We start from the raw sequence: 14851 nt of genomic DNA, 5'->3' as shown, positions 1-14851 counted from the left end.
GAGACCCAGGCCTCCTCTCCTCCGCCCAGGAGCTGTCCAGTTCTGGGGAGTGGGAAAGTGCTCAGAGAGGAAGGAAGACAGAGCTGAGAAGTGTGGGAAAAGAGGATCCATAACTGGGGAAGGGAACCTGCCCTTTCCCTGAGCTCGAGGGGTTGGGGAGCAGGAGGGAATGTCAGGGTCCTGAACCCCGCTGCCCTAGGGTCCCATTCTGCTCTGAGGCTTACCTCTCGAGGCCAGCTGGGGGAAGTGGAGGATGAAGGTAAGAAGGTGGGAAAAGGGTACTAATAAATCAGAGGAGGAGAGGGATGTCAGGGCAAGTGAGCGGAGCACGCTCGGGAGGGGAAAATGGGCTCTGGCCAGGAGATCAAGGGTATAATCCTGGAGAGGGCTTGGGGCTCGTGGGGACTGAGCTTCAGAGGTTCAATTTGGGTGTCAGTGGGTCTGGGGAAAAAGACATGCGGTCCTTTGACTAGGAAGTCCCCGGATTGTAAAGGGAGAAGCTGGAAGAGGAATTCGGGCTAGGGCTTGGATGGAGGGAAAAGGAGGTCATTTATGCTAATAGGCGCAGTTTAGGTAGCGCGAGAGTGGGGCAGGTTTATAATAAGAGATTAGGCGTAGGGGTGGAAGAAAGGCGGAGTTTAAACTGAATTGTAGCGAGAAGGGGACTGGGCGGAGAAAGGGCGTTAGGAGGAGATGGGGCGGGGCCTGGCCGGAGAGGGCGGGGTTGAATTAGTTGTCCGGAGCAGTGGCGGAGGCGGTACAAGCATGCTCAGCGCCTTTGAAGCAGGCGGCTTCGCAGTGCTTGTTGAGGTAGGACTTGAGAGCGAAGGTCTTCTCACACTGGCGGCACTTATAGTGCTTGAAGGCCGAGTGCGTTTGCATGTGCGCTCGTAGATTGGAGCGGTCGGCGAACGCTTTGCCACAGTGTGAGCAGCCAAAGGGCTTCTCACCCGTGTGCGAACGCATGTGGCCCTGCAGCAGCCAGGGCCGTGAGAAAGCCTTGCCGCACACACCGCATTTGTGGCGCAAATTGTGTGTGAGCACGTGCATGGCCAGAGCCGGCATGGATACATAGGCCTTGCCGCACGTCGGACACTTGCGTGCCAGCTTGCTGTCCAGGCTGCGGTGCGTCTGCTTGTGCCGGCTCAGGTTGGATGACGTGGCGTACGTTTTGCCGCATTCACCGCAGGAATGTCGGTGCCCCCCGCTTCCACCCCCAGTTCCCCCGGCCGCGTTCCCGCCCCCCGCCCCCCGGGCATCCCCAGTCCCGCGCCGCCGGGAGCGCCCGTCTGAAATGAAGAAGGCATCCATGGAGTAGCTGTCCGTCACCGCCGCCTCTCCTCGGAAATAGCGCGCCGAGAGGCTCGACTGTGGGCTTTCCGGGTCGCTGTACTCCTCAGTCGCCGGTGGGTACGCAGCCTCCGTCGGCGCCAGCTCCAGCCCCGGTTTCTTTTCCCCGTCATAGCTGGGGGGCGGAAGGCAGTGTGGGGCATAGCCTGGATGGACAGGTACATACACAAGGAAGAGTTAGCCAGGCCCTCCTAGACGGCTCCAGGAGAACGGGGACCAATTTTCAAACTACATATCCCAGATTCCCCAGCACGGGTCTCTACAGACAGTAGGTGCTCATGGAGACCCATCTCCCAGAGTCCCAGAATTATTCCCATCACACTCTTTAAACCAATGACTAATTACTGGACTTTGTATTACTCCTCTCTACATTGTTTGGGCAGCTAGGTGGCGCAAGGGTTTAGAGTGCAGGGTGTGTCATCGGGAAGGCTTCTTCCTGAGTTCAAATGTGGCCTCAGGTACTTACAAGCTGTGTGACTCTGGGCAAGTCACTTAACTCAGTTAGAGCTTCAGTTACCCCATTTGTAAAATAAGCTGAAGAAGGAAATGGCAAACCATTCTAGTATCTTTCTCTTTGCTAGGAAAAACCACACAAGGAGTCCCGAAGAGTCAGACACAATGGACAGATGCAAAACTGTTGTCAGGGAATTGCTTAACTGTGATACAGTCATTTAGTTGAATGTTATTGGGCCATAAGAAAAAGATAATACAAAGAGCTTGAAGAAGCATGAGAGTTGAACTGATGCAGAATGAAAAACACAGAACAGTAAAACTATATCTCATCACTACAATACTGTGAATGGAAAGAATCAAAAATTGGAAACTGCAAATATCATTTATTTTATGTAATTGTAAAGAGCAAAATTGGCCTCAGAAATGAAAAAATAGAATTACCTCTTGCAGAGGTGGAGGACTGTGGTTATGGACAGGCACATGTATTGTTAAAATTGGTTGACGCTTTGGCTAGTTTACTGAATTTCCCCCCTTTAAAATTTTTGTTACAAGGGATAGCTTTCTGGGTGCTAGGGGTGGGAGGATGTATTTGGAAATGAGGACAACATAAGATCAAAATATATCAAAATTTAAAAAACAATTTCAGAGGAGTAGTAGAGATCTATAACCTCTATATTCCAAGTTCCCCTCACCCCCATAAGCTTTCACATGCTGTGTTTTAAGGTTCCTTCTCTTAACAATCCATACTGAGTTCCAAAGGATTTCAAACTGGGAAAGACCATGGAGATTCTCACTCCCTCTTTGATATGGATGAGGGAAATGACTCTCTTCGAGGTTAAAGAATTTGCCCAAGGTCACATGCCACAGATACAAGATTCAAACCCTAGTCCTCTGATTCCAGTGCCAGTGCTCTTTCCTTATGTCGCACATCACTTCCCAATTTCTCAGAGTTCTAACATGCTATATTCTGAGGCCCCTTCTAGTTCCAGCATTCTAAATCCTTGATTGGAGAGTAGTGTTAGGACTTTTGTGGAATCCTTTAGAAGGAGGAGAAATGTACAGTCTGCCCTCAGGAGTTTACATTCCTAGGTGGGTGGTCCAAAGGTTAAGCAGTCCTGAATTAGACCCTTCCTAGGTTATCAGCTTCACTTCTTTTCTGTTCCTGGGACCTGAGCTTTCCACTTAAAACAGTACCACTCCTCTGAGAAGATCAGAATGAAGTGGCTGTCTTCTCATTTTCCAAGAGTCCACAACATAAGGGCTCAGACCCCTTCTATTTCCTCTCCCTGGAAAGGCCTCCTTGAACAGATTCTTTTTCTCTTCTCTCAGAGGGAGTGAGGTCAGACCATTAAGTGAACAGTAAGGATGAAAAAGGAGGAAATCTATAAGTGGTGCAAAGGCAGGCAGCTGTTGGCAGCTCCAAACAGAAATGCTGAGGGGATGTGGGAATGAATGGGGTGATTAGCACCAGAATGAATCAGCAGAGGGAGGGGGGCAGCTGGGGATAGCATCAGGGCTAGAAGCCAGGACACCTGGGTCTTGTGTCTCCATCTTCCACCTTGAGGGTAGCCTCACAGACCCTGAGGGCTGGGCAATCCTCCCTTAGAGTTCATTTTATTCATCCCTGTCTCTAGACAAGCCAGCATTCAAATCCAAAGGGAAATGTTTCTATGGTGAGGCCTCTAAGGTCCTTCCTGAACTGTTTCTACTTAAATTGATTCTTTGCTTTGTGACCTTAAGAAAGTCACTTAATCCCTTTGTGCCTCCGTTTCCTACCAGGAAAGGAACCTCTGTCCTGGAACTCTTTTGGGTTTAATGCCATCCTGGAAATCCTTTTACCTTCATCCCAGTATCAATCTAGTTCAACAAGTATTCTATATCTATTGTAGTGGGCATAAAAGAGAAAAGACAAGACAATTCTTTCTCTTAAGGTACTTCAGTTCTTTTCTGAGGGTAGGAGAAATATAAAATGTAAACCATCTTAGGTTCCTTGGGCCCTTTTGCACTCCACTAATTTAAGAAGTAAAATTGTATTAATAGATTATACTTCTTGGCTCTTGAATAGTCTTTGCTGTGCTTTTAATTCTTAAGTATTGCATTCTCCTATCATCCCTTCAAGGGAAGCAGAAATTATTTTTGTCTTTGTTCTTAGTCATATCCAACTCTCTGTGACCCATTTAGGGTTTTCTTGGCAAAGATATTGGAGTCATTTGCCATTTCCTTCTCCAACTCATTTTCCAAATGAGGAAACTGAGTTAAGTGACTTGTCCAGGGTCACACAGGTGCTACCTGAGGCCAGATTTGAACTCATGAAGATTCCAAGTCTGGTGCTTTATCCACCCAAACATCTAGCTGTCCCAGAAATTATCCCCATTCTACTGAGGTTCAGAGACACAAAGTGACTTGCCTGAGGTCACCCAGTCACTTTTAGCATAGGATGAAATGGACTTAAGATCTTCTTACAAAGAAGGAAACTGGCATGGAAAGAGTGGGTGACTTGTGGAGAGTTATATAGTGAGTTAGTTAGTGGCAATGCTGGGATTAGAATCTAGATCTACCCAGTCCTGCCTTAGGGCTTTGTGTTAGGTGCACTGTGCAAAAGGAATCTCCTTAGAGTTGGGATGAGAGTAAATTGGGGGGGGGGGGTAGGATCTATCCTAGGGGCTTCATCTGCCTGGCTCCTGATTCCATAGTTCTTGGTAAATGCTTATTAGGCTGGCTTGGATTGCTTTAAGGCAGGAGTCGGCAACCTTTTTGGCTATGAGAGCCATAAACGCCACATTTTTAAAAATGTAATTTCGTGAGAGCCGTACAGTGCTCACAGTACGTGCTCCTGTAACAGCGCCTGAAAAAAAATGGACTTTATGGCTCCTGCAGAAAGAGCCATATCTGGCCCTCAAAAGAGAGAGCCAGACGTTGTCGACCCCTGCTTTAAGGTTTGCAAAGTACATTCTTCATGAGGCCAGGAACACAATTAATCCTATTCATCCCATTTTACAGAGGTAGAAACTGAGAGAAGAAATGTCATTTCACAGCCAAAATGTCAGAGATGGATTTGAAAACCAGGTCTTCTCACTCTAAGTCTGGTGCTCTTTGACAGCACCAATGTCCCCCGACTTTGGATCCCTGAGCAGGGCAAAGAATGAGGAGGCTTTATCTCCTCATGTAGTGACAGAATAGTGAATGACTTCTATAGACTGGGTACTATCTTGCACATATAAGGATTACTCCTTTTCAAATGCATGGAGATGCAATTGTGAATGAATAAAATACAAATTCATTTAAAAGTTTTACTGAATTTATAGAAGTGTTTTGTCATTTTTCTCAGTTGTTAGTACAACTGCAATCATGAGATCCAAGAAATTTTTTTATTTAAAAAGAATCTGAATTTTGAAAAGACTGGAAACTACTGTACTATACTGCACAATCTCTCAAGTTGATTCCTCTAACTCAGTGGTTCCCCAACTTTTTTGGCCCACCGCCTCCTTTCCAGAAAAAATATTACTTAGTGCCCCTGGAAATTAATTTTTAAAAAATTTTAATAGCAATTAATAGGAGAGATAAATGCACCTGTGGCCATCACCACTCCCCTGGATCGCTGCAGCACCCACCAGGGGGCGGTGGTGCCCACTTTGGGAATCACTGCTCTAACTGTTTCCTGTAAAGTGGTCCCCAGCCTTGCCCCTAAAGCCGGGTCTCTCGCCCTCCTCTGGTCCAGCTCCATCACTCTCTTAGGTGATCTGTGGGTACCATAGCCTTCTGGCTTCCATCCCTGGCGCATCAGATAGAAATAAAGCAGAGCCAGGACAAGATTCTCACCAAGGGGAAAAGTAGTGACCAAACCTTGGGACCAGTGGAGAACATGCTTGGTAGGAATCCTGCCCTTGAGGTTAGGGCTGACAGCACATTCTAAGTTGCTGCTTCTATTAGTTCTCTGTATAATCCTATTCCTTGCCTCCTGGGGATAGCTACAGCTGGTTTTGAACTCTGATTGGATCCCATGGCCCTCCTATGTTCTTTGACCTCCCCCTTCATGGCTTCTATTTTACCTAATCTAATATCCTAGATCTATGATCTGCCCCCTCTGTCTTCAGTTCCCACATCACTCTCCCCCTCAGCTATGCTAGGATCATAGCAGAAATATCCAGTTTGGCAGGGCCTGTTAAATGGAATTAGATTGCCTCTCTGCTTCCTTGAGTCTTCCTGAAGACCTTTGCAAACTTGAGCTGTGGTACAGTAGGCAGGGCTGAGCCTGCTAAGATTCAATGGACAAAATATATCGTTGTATATGTTGAACCACTAGCTTGTTATTTGATCTTCTACCCCAACCACCTACACCTACCTGAGGCTTTTGTCCCAGGGAGCTGTCCTCCTGGTACTACACCCTTATCTGTCAGTTAGTTGACTTTCACTGAGCCTCCATGACATGCTGGGCACCATCAAGATCTCCTCTTAAGAGGGAATTGATCGGGGCTTCAAGTGGCATTCCTCAGAGTGGTCTTGGCAGTTCCAGAGGAGTCTGGGAGACTGAAAACCCACTAATACAAGATCCCATTTAATTTGTACCTTACCAGGTACAAAGTACAAAGCACTTATCTTATAAAGCTTTAAGGAATGAAAAATTCCTTTTTATTTTACAGAGTTGGAAACTGAGGCTTAGAGAACAGAACTGACTTGCCTAAGGTAATATAATCCATTACTAGAACACTAGGGACTCAGACCCTTTGACAGTAAGTCATGACTGTTTTCGTTGCACAAAAGGAGCTGGAAGGGATTTTAGAAAACAATCCTTTCATTTTCTTTAAACCTTTACTTTTTATCCTAGTAACAGCTCTAAGACAGAAGGGCAAGGGCTAGGCAAATGGAGTTAAGTGATTTTCCTAGAGTCACACATCTAAGAAGTGTCTGAAGCCAAATTTGAACCCAGGTCTGTCCCAACTTCAGGCCTGGTACTCTATCTACTGTGTCACCTCACTACCTCCTAGCAACTCTTATTTTGCAGAAGTGAAAACTAGGACCTAAAGAAGGTCAGCAACTTGTCCAAGGTTAGTCAACAGACCAATATTTGAGCTGAGATTTGAACTCAGGGCTTCTGACCTCCACTTCTATGTACTTTCATTGACACCATACTGACTTTCTCTCTTATCTTACTTACTTAAGTTTTGGGGGAATTTGGAAAACTCAGGGCTATGTTAAAACCAACAGAAGCCTCAGTGTACCTTCAGGGAAGTGCTAAGTGGAAGGCAGACCCTTTTTGATGAACCCCGTGGTCCTGTCCAGTGACAGGCAATGATTGTTGCATGGGTATATTTAGAGCACTTTGCCTTGCTGTGCTGGGGCCTTGAGCCTCAAATTGTCTCTAGCCAACTGAGCAGAAGGCTGGGTCTGTCAGCAGCAACTGGAGATAAAAATAGCCTGTTCCGCGCCTGCGTGCCCAGCCTTGGGCACAGGGCTTGGCATTTTTTCCCTCTTATTATTATTTATTTGAGTAGCTCTCAGGCATTTGACCAGAAATACCACCCACGTTTGGGGCCACATTCTCAAAGGGGCTGCCCATCATGAGGCTGGGGAAGAAATTAGAGACAACCTGGCCTGGATGTCATAGGGGCAAATGAGATTTAGAGCTGGAAGGGAAATTACAGGTCAGGAAATTTATTATTTCATTATGAAAATGTAAAAACATTTAGTGATAGTTACATTTTTTCTTTTTTTAATTAAAATTTTCTTTTTAACTAGATATTTGTTTTTACCTACCATTTACTTCCCAATATATCTCTCCTCTCTTTCCCTACCCATTGAGCAATATCATTAAAATAATAATAATAATAATAATAATAAAAGCAAAGAAGAAAAAAAAAGAAATCAATTGCTAAACTAACCAACTCATCTATCAGACCTAACAATACATGTAGTGTTCCATCTTTATGCATCTTTCCCTAAGAGGTTCATTTTCTTGCCTCTTCTTCAGAGATAAACTTCATTATAATTACATAATATTCAGTTTGTTTTTTTTTAAAAGGCTATCTCTAGTTGGCCTTTTTAGTGGATAGAGTACTGGGCTTAGAGTCAGAAAGACTCCTCTTCCTGGGTTCAAATCTGGACTCAGATACTTAATAGCTGTGTGACTCTGGACAAGTCATTTAACCCTGTTTGCCTTAATTTCCTCATCCATCATCACCAAACTGGAACTGGAAAAGGAAATGGCAAACCACTCCAGTATCTTGGTCAAGAAAATGCCAAATGGCATCATGAAGAGTTAGACATGACTGAAGAAATGACTAAACAGCAAACAACAACAGTTTAACGGAATCATTTTATAGATGAGAAAACTCAAGTTCTAGAAGACATTAAATGACTTTCTGAAGGTGATATAGGTAGCATTTAGCAGGGCTGGAATTTAGTCCTCTGTCTCCAGATTCTTTGCTTTCTAAATTGTGGTTGATCCTTCTCAAGTAGCAGGGCTTATAGTAAGTGGGAGAAGCAATGGATTTGTAGGCAGAGGACCTGGCTTCAAATCTTGATTTTGCTGCTTGCTAACTGACTGGGTAAATCACTTAACCTCTGAGCCTCAGTTTCCTCTGTAGAAATGAGAAGATTGAATCAGATGATCTCTAAAGTCCCTTCTACATCTACCATCTGGTGTTCCTGTGACTGATTTGATGGGATCGAGACCTTAGAGACTGTGATATTGTGGGGCAGAGAGATGGGAAGGGAGCTGAGGACTTAGTGCTGATTGTCAGTTAATTCTTTTCTCCCTCACATGTTCCATCTTTATAATATTAGTAACTCACTATGGTTTACATAGTAGTTTCATAACAGCAGCTCAGTGAGATAGGAAGTACAAGTACTATTAATCCCATTTAACAGAGAATGAAGCATGCTCAGAAGGGAAGTAGCTTGTTGAAATTTAGTCACTGTGAGAACCAGGATTTAGGTTCAGGTCTCCTGAATCCAATGTCCTTCCCGCCCCTCTCTGATGCTTTGTAATTCTCTCTCTTTCCCCTGCTCTTTCTTTTTCCTCTCCATTTTCTTCTTCTTCTTTCTTCTTTCCTCTCTTCCTCCTTCATTGATCTTACCTTGAGTCTTTGAGGAACTTGGGGCACTCCCAATTATGCCATAATCAGCAGGAAATATTATCAATAATTTGACAAAGAGGCATATGAGAGGGTCTTGAGGCTAGAAGGGACCTTTGCAATTAGTTCAGCTTTCTCATTTGGCAGAAGGCAAACTCAGGACCCAGAGAGAAGCGACTTGTCCAAGTCACACAGTGAGCTAGTGAGCCTGGAGTACAATTTAGGTTGCTTGATTACTAGGTCAGTATTGAGACTGTGATGTGTGTGTGTGTGTGTGTGTGTGTGTGTGTGTGTGTGTGTGTGTGTGTGTGTTTATAGCAGGGAGGAGGGGGGATGAGAGGCAGGGCTGGAAAACATCTGATTTAGATTCTCTGCAGCACTAGGTCCACTCTGTGACCTTGGTCACACATCTCTGGGCTTCCCTTTTTTTTAAACAAAGTGCCTTGAAGTTCTTTGTCCATAGAGGAACTTTCTGAGGGTGACTTGTGACTGATGCTTCATCCAGAGACACCTAGAAGGCTCTCAGGCTCTGGACTAAAATAATTTCCTATCAGTATCTGTGGCGCCATCCTGAACAGGAGGCGAGGAGGGTTCAGCCTGTTGATGTAATGTGGTCAAATAGATAAGAGTATGGGCAAGAGTTAGAGAACTCCCTCCTACACTGGGGGATTGTTAATGTATCCCATGGAGGGGAGAGAAATGCGTTATTGCTTCAGCATTGATCCTTCATCATCCCCATCCAGGCTTGGTTTCTTGAGAAGCTGAAACTTATGAACGAGTTTGTTTTCTAAAGGGTGAGACTTTCTGGGTTGGGGGGCAGGATAGGAGTGTAAGTCTGAATTGAAATGGTTGGGAAGTACCTCCCTAAACTAATTCAAATCCCCCTCTCCCCACTACATATCTCCTGACATTGAGGGAAGAGATGGAGCAGTTGGTTGTGAGAGAGTCTCCAAGAGACCTTAGCTAGGCAGATAAAGATAATAGAGATCATAAAGAAAGGCTTGGAGAGAGAGTGACAGAGGCAGAGACAGAGATAGACATAGAAAGACAGATAGTGAGAGAGACAGAGAGACAGAGTCAGAGACAGACACAGAGAGAAAGAGAGACCTATAGAGACCTATAGAGAAAGAAGCATCGACTCAGAGTTGGAAAGGACCTCAGCAAGAAGCAACGTGATGTATATACAAAGAGCTTTGCAAACCTTAAGCTTTCATAAGTGCTAGCTTTGTTGCCATAATTATTACAATTAGTGGCAAGATCATTGGCTCTGGAATCATAGTTCCTGGGTTCGACCACACACTGATTTACTTAAACTTGGTGATTTATTTTACTGCTTTGAACTTCATTCTTTTCCTCAGTAAAACAAGAGAGGGATAGTCTCAAATGATGCCTTCCAGTGCTGACACATTGTGATCTATGAAAAATCAGCCAGTAAGAGGGATAGACTGAAAGAAAAGAGAAAGATGACTTGGAAGGCAGAGAGAGAAACATATTGTGAGTCAGAGACTGATGGACAGAGGAAGATAGAGGGATACACAATAGATGAGACAAAGAACATGAGAGGGGAATGAGAGCTTAAAAGTGGGGAATGTGATAGTGAGAGTGAGAAAGAGCATTAGGGGAGTGTGAGGTAGGGAAGGGAGGAGAAATCCTTAGATATAGTTCTTCCCAGGCCATAATGAAAGGGAACCCCAGAGGTTCTTCCTACAAATCCATGGATCTGTATATTTGTTTCCTAGGGATTTGGGAGCTTAAGACCCTTGAGATCTTGGGTTACTGTCTAGGTTCTTTTCTCTAATGTCAATGCCTCACCTTCCCTTGCCCTTTTTGAAAGAAGATCATGGAGTTTAGGAGTAAGTATACTTTATACATTAGGACTTGAAGTCTCAGAGACCATGGGCTCAACTACTGCACTTTAAAGATAGAAGGTGGAAGGGGACTGAGATCCAGAGGCAGTGAGTGTTAGAAGGACTGATGTGGAACTCAAATGAGATCATGGACATGAAAGACCTTTAAAACTCAGTCCCTAAACAGATGTAAGATTGTTATGAGTGTGTACAGATTGGTCTTCATATTTCCAAATGCAACTCTAGCTATTATCAGGGGACTAGGATATGGCCCCGTTAATCCGGGTAGCCTCCGAGGGTCTCTTATCTTCCTTTCCCTAGCAGGCTCTGAGCCTCCTCTCCCTTCCCTTTGGGGGTGCTTTGGTTCACTCTTTGTTTGTCTCCCATGCCCCCTCCCCACCATGGCATGGACTTCTCTGTCTTTTTTCCCTCCTCCTCCTTCTCCCTTTGACCCTTCCTGTAGCTTACCCACCCCAGCCCCCATCCCAGCCTTGCTGAGTGGCTGCAAAATGCAGGCAGTCCTTGTAAGAGGATCTTTCTAATAACTGGAACTGTCTGCAGCCCCAGGGCTCCTCCTCCCCCCTTTCCTCTTCTCTTCTCCCTCCTCCCTTTTTCCCTCCCCTCTCCTCCCCTCTCTTCTCCTCTCTTTCTCCTTGTTTACACAGCACAGTCACACACGCTGGGAGAGAAAGCGCTCAGCTCAGCAATTTTTCACACTTCCCTCAAACGTTCAGCAAGGTTATTTCCGGGAGATAGGAGAAAACAGGCGCCCACCCACCGGTCCTAGCCTTCTTGGATCCCACTCTCCTCCCTGAAGGTCCTAGGGGCAGAATTATTTCCCCTATCAATTACCCTTCCCCCACAGGTGGCATCCTGTGGCCCTTAAGTCTCTAGTTTGATCAATCCCCTTTATGCCCCGGCATATCAGTGTTTAGGGGTGCTGGCCTATGGGGTCACCCCTTGAACCTCTTCTGGTTCTGGCTATATAAGCTGTACACATAGACATGATAGGATTGGGTTTTGTTTGCAAGGTAGCCACCCTGAAAATGCCAACTTCTCTCTGGTCTAACCTTGAGCACAGGCCCCTAGTTGCCAAGGCAGTAATAAATTTTGGATCTCTGGAAACCCTGGCTTGGGTCAAGTGCCCTTTCCCTCCTGAGGCCCTCCCCTTCCAGCTCTGACCTCAGCCTATACAACATGGTGCCCTCCAGTAGTCTCTGTAAGTGAAGGAGTTCATATCCTTTTTTAGACTTTGTTTTTGCTACTTTGTTTGAGAAACAAAGTCAGAAAGGGACATGCTTAGGGGACCAGGGGTGGGGGCCTTGGCTTTTTTGGTACCCTCTCTGAATCTACCTTTTCTTCTTTTGATTATGCATGCCCCCTCAACGCCATCTCAGACTCCAATTTCCCATTTGCCGTGAGATCTTTTTGTGGCACACTCCTACTATCTTTGACTTATTCTAGGGCTATGATCTCTCCCATCCATCCCCCTTAACCATGAACAAAAGGGAAAAGAACATAGTAGTTTATGGTCTCAGTTTCCTCATCTGTAAAATGAGAGTATTGAACTAGAAGATTTGTAAAGTTCTGTCTATCTCTAATACTGTGTTCTATGTTCCAAGAGTTCTTTCAGGTCTTTTTTCCCCCTATGATTATGTTACTCCCTATACTCTCTGTCCCTGTGGGAGAGGGAAATATAGTGTGGGGTTGGGTTGTGGGGGAACAGATCCAGGCCAAAGGGCTTTGTTCTGCTTCAGTGTTTGGTGAGGAGTAGAGAAGAGGCAATTCAGATATAGAAGATGCTTCAATTACCCCCTTCCTGTGGGAATTGGGCTGGGGGACAGAAAATAAGATTACTTCAGAGAAAAGATGTTTTTTGGCAAAATCCTGCTTCTCCTCCTCCCCCTTCACTCTTTTCTCCTGGACCAATCTAGACAGAAGCTGAAGAGAGCTAGTAGATGAACCTTGCTTGTCTCCTCTCATCAGTTATCCACAGTAGGGGTGTCTGTTCTTTCCCTGGGTACTCCCACAAGAATTTGAACCTTAGCCAGAAGAGGAATGGCCTTAGCAAGAAGTGTGTGGGGGTGGGAGTGGGCAGGGGGGAGGTTAGGCAGGGGCCCTGCTTTTGCCACTAACTTCTTTGACCTTGGATAGGTCATAGTGCTCCTTCTTGTTTAGTTTTCCTACCTGGACTGGGGGACGGGAGAAAAACAGGTGAGTGGCTTAGAATTATTGGAGGAACCAGATCATCTTGACTCAGTGGTGCCATTTTGCTCTTTCTCCCCACCTTTCTGCTCTTCCTCTCTCCATTCTTCCTTTAGTCCCCCAGCTCTTTCTTCTCTTCTTTGCCTTCTCTCCCTTTCCCCTTCTGTCTCACACACACACAGAGCCCAGAAGCCGATGTCACCAGCTGATGCCAGACCTTTCCTTGCCAAAGTGATGTCTCCTCCCTGTGCACCTGCCCGGTAAGGGCTCACCAAAGGAAGACCTTTTGTCATTTCTGATTCTTGGAGGGGGCCCTGGGGTAAGACTAGATTTCTTTCACTCCTTCAGAAGTCTCAGCCTCTCAACTCCTTTTAGCTGAGTCTTTTGACTCACACCTCCTTAATAGATCCCATTTCTTTGCAAAACTCAATCTAAGAACACCCAGATGATGGGTCAGGAGGAGATAACAGCAGGAAGAGGAAGGAGAGGTGATTTGGAGTGTTATCTTTCCCCCTCTCAACACAAGTTTGCCGATTTCAAAGATCTGTAGCTATTTCCCTACTAAACCTTTGAATAAAACCTCCTTCACTGGCTGGGTCTACGGCAAGCTCTTGCCTTCTGGGTGCTTATGGCTGAGAGTAACAAAAGCTTACAAGGTGGGGAGGGAGCTAGTTTTGCACCTACCCCAGTCTAGGCTGAAAATTCTTAAGAGTCAGAAAAGGGAGATCAGTAGTTCTTCACCCTAGAGTTCCCACTTTGCAGAAGACCCAGATGGAGGTCAAAATCTTTGGCCATCTCATCACTGCTGACCATCAGGCTTTATGCCCATATGAGCTCTGTGTGGGTAGACCACTAACTACATCCTTAGTTGACCCCAGAACCAAGATTGACCCTTTGACTCTGACTTGGGTTATCTCCAGGATCAGCACCCCCCAAATGTGAAAGGAACTCCATACCCCCAACTAAATCTGTGCCCATTGAGGAGGTCATGGGTTTCTCCCTTCCCTTCTTCCTCAGACCAGGCTAGTCCAGGGCTGCAACTTTCAAAGTCTGAGAGCATGGCCCAGGGCAGCCGCTCAAACGACTTTTTCCTTTGTATTGACTCTGTTCTCTTCTGCTTAATGCTCTTCTCCCTCTCTGGCCCTCTGGGGAGTTGGCGGGTTTGTGCGGAGTACCCTCACTTGGGGGGGTGGTTTAGAGGGCTTTACCAGATTTGGATGGGGAGGAGGGTCAGGATCTCCCTTCCCGATTCTCCAGCCCTCAGGACTTGCCCCCCTCTCGGACCCTCCCCCACGAATCCCTCCCTCTTCCAGGCCCCACTCACCGCTGTCCCCGGCGGGGCCGGCTGCCCCCCTGGAGCCCGGCAACACATATGCGGATCCCAGGGGGTGGTAGCTAGGAGCTGGGACGCTGCTACACGGGAAGGCGTCTGCTTTGATCTTCTTCACCAGGAAGGAGCGGGGCATGGTGCTGTGCTGAGCCGGAGCCGGAGCCGGCCCGGCGGGGAACTTCAGTGGGGCCCTGGGGAAAGCTTGGGGGGGGGGGGGTTGCAGGCTGAAGGGAAGTGGACGCTGTTGCCTCACAGAGCGGGCTCTTCAGCACTGGACAGCTCCCTGCGCTACCCGCATGCGGTCCCTAGGCAGCGAGGCAGGGAGGGCCCGGGCGGAGAGGAGGGGAGGGGAGGGGAGGGGAGGCGGCTCTGCCTGGCACACTCGCTGAGCTCAGCAGTCCGGCTGCCGGCTTTATATGGGACGCAGGCTGGAGATCAGGTGGTCCTCTCGCAATGGAACTGTTTAGCTCTCTAATCCATCAAATGTCCCTCAGGACAATCATTCACATTCCCCATGAACCGGCTGCTCGGGCAGGCAGGGCGGAGAGCAGAGCGGAGCAGAGCAGAGAGAGCAGGCGAGCTGGGGAGGGAGG

General features: G+C 46.6%; 1 protein-coding gene across 1 annotated transcript; it reads right to left on the bottom strand.

The window, feature by feature from the left end:
- Positions 1-729: 729 nt before the first annotated feature.
- On the bottom strand, positions 730-14394 carry SCRT2 (scratch family transcriptional repressor 2). The gene is made up of 2 exons (XM_044661531.1): positions 14253-14394; positions 730-1496 (listed from the first exon to the last, which is right to left on the bottom strand). The coding sequence occupies exons 1-2, from the start codon at positions 14392-14394 to the stop codon at positions 730-732; spliced, it is 909 nt and encodes a 302-aa protein (XP_044517466.1).
- Positions 14395-14851: the final 457 nt, after the last annotated feature.

This window comes from Gracilinanus agilis, chromosome 2 (assembly GCF_016433145.1).
Source record: "Gracilinanus agilis isolate LMUSP501 chromosome 2, AgileGrace, whole genome shotgun sequence".
NCBI classification, from domain to species: Eukaryota; Metazoa; Chordata; class Mammalia; order Didelphimorphia; family Didelphidae; genus Gracilinanus; species Gracilinanus agilis.
This window is presented reverse-complemented; position numbering and strand designations above follow the sequence as displayed.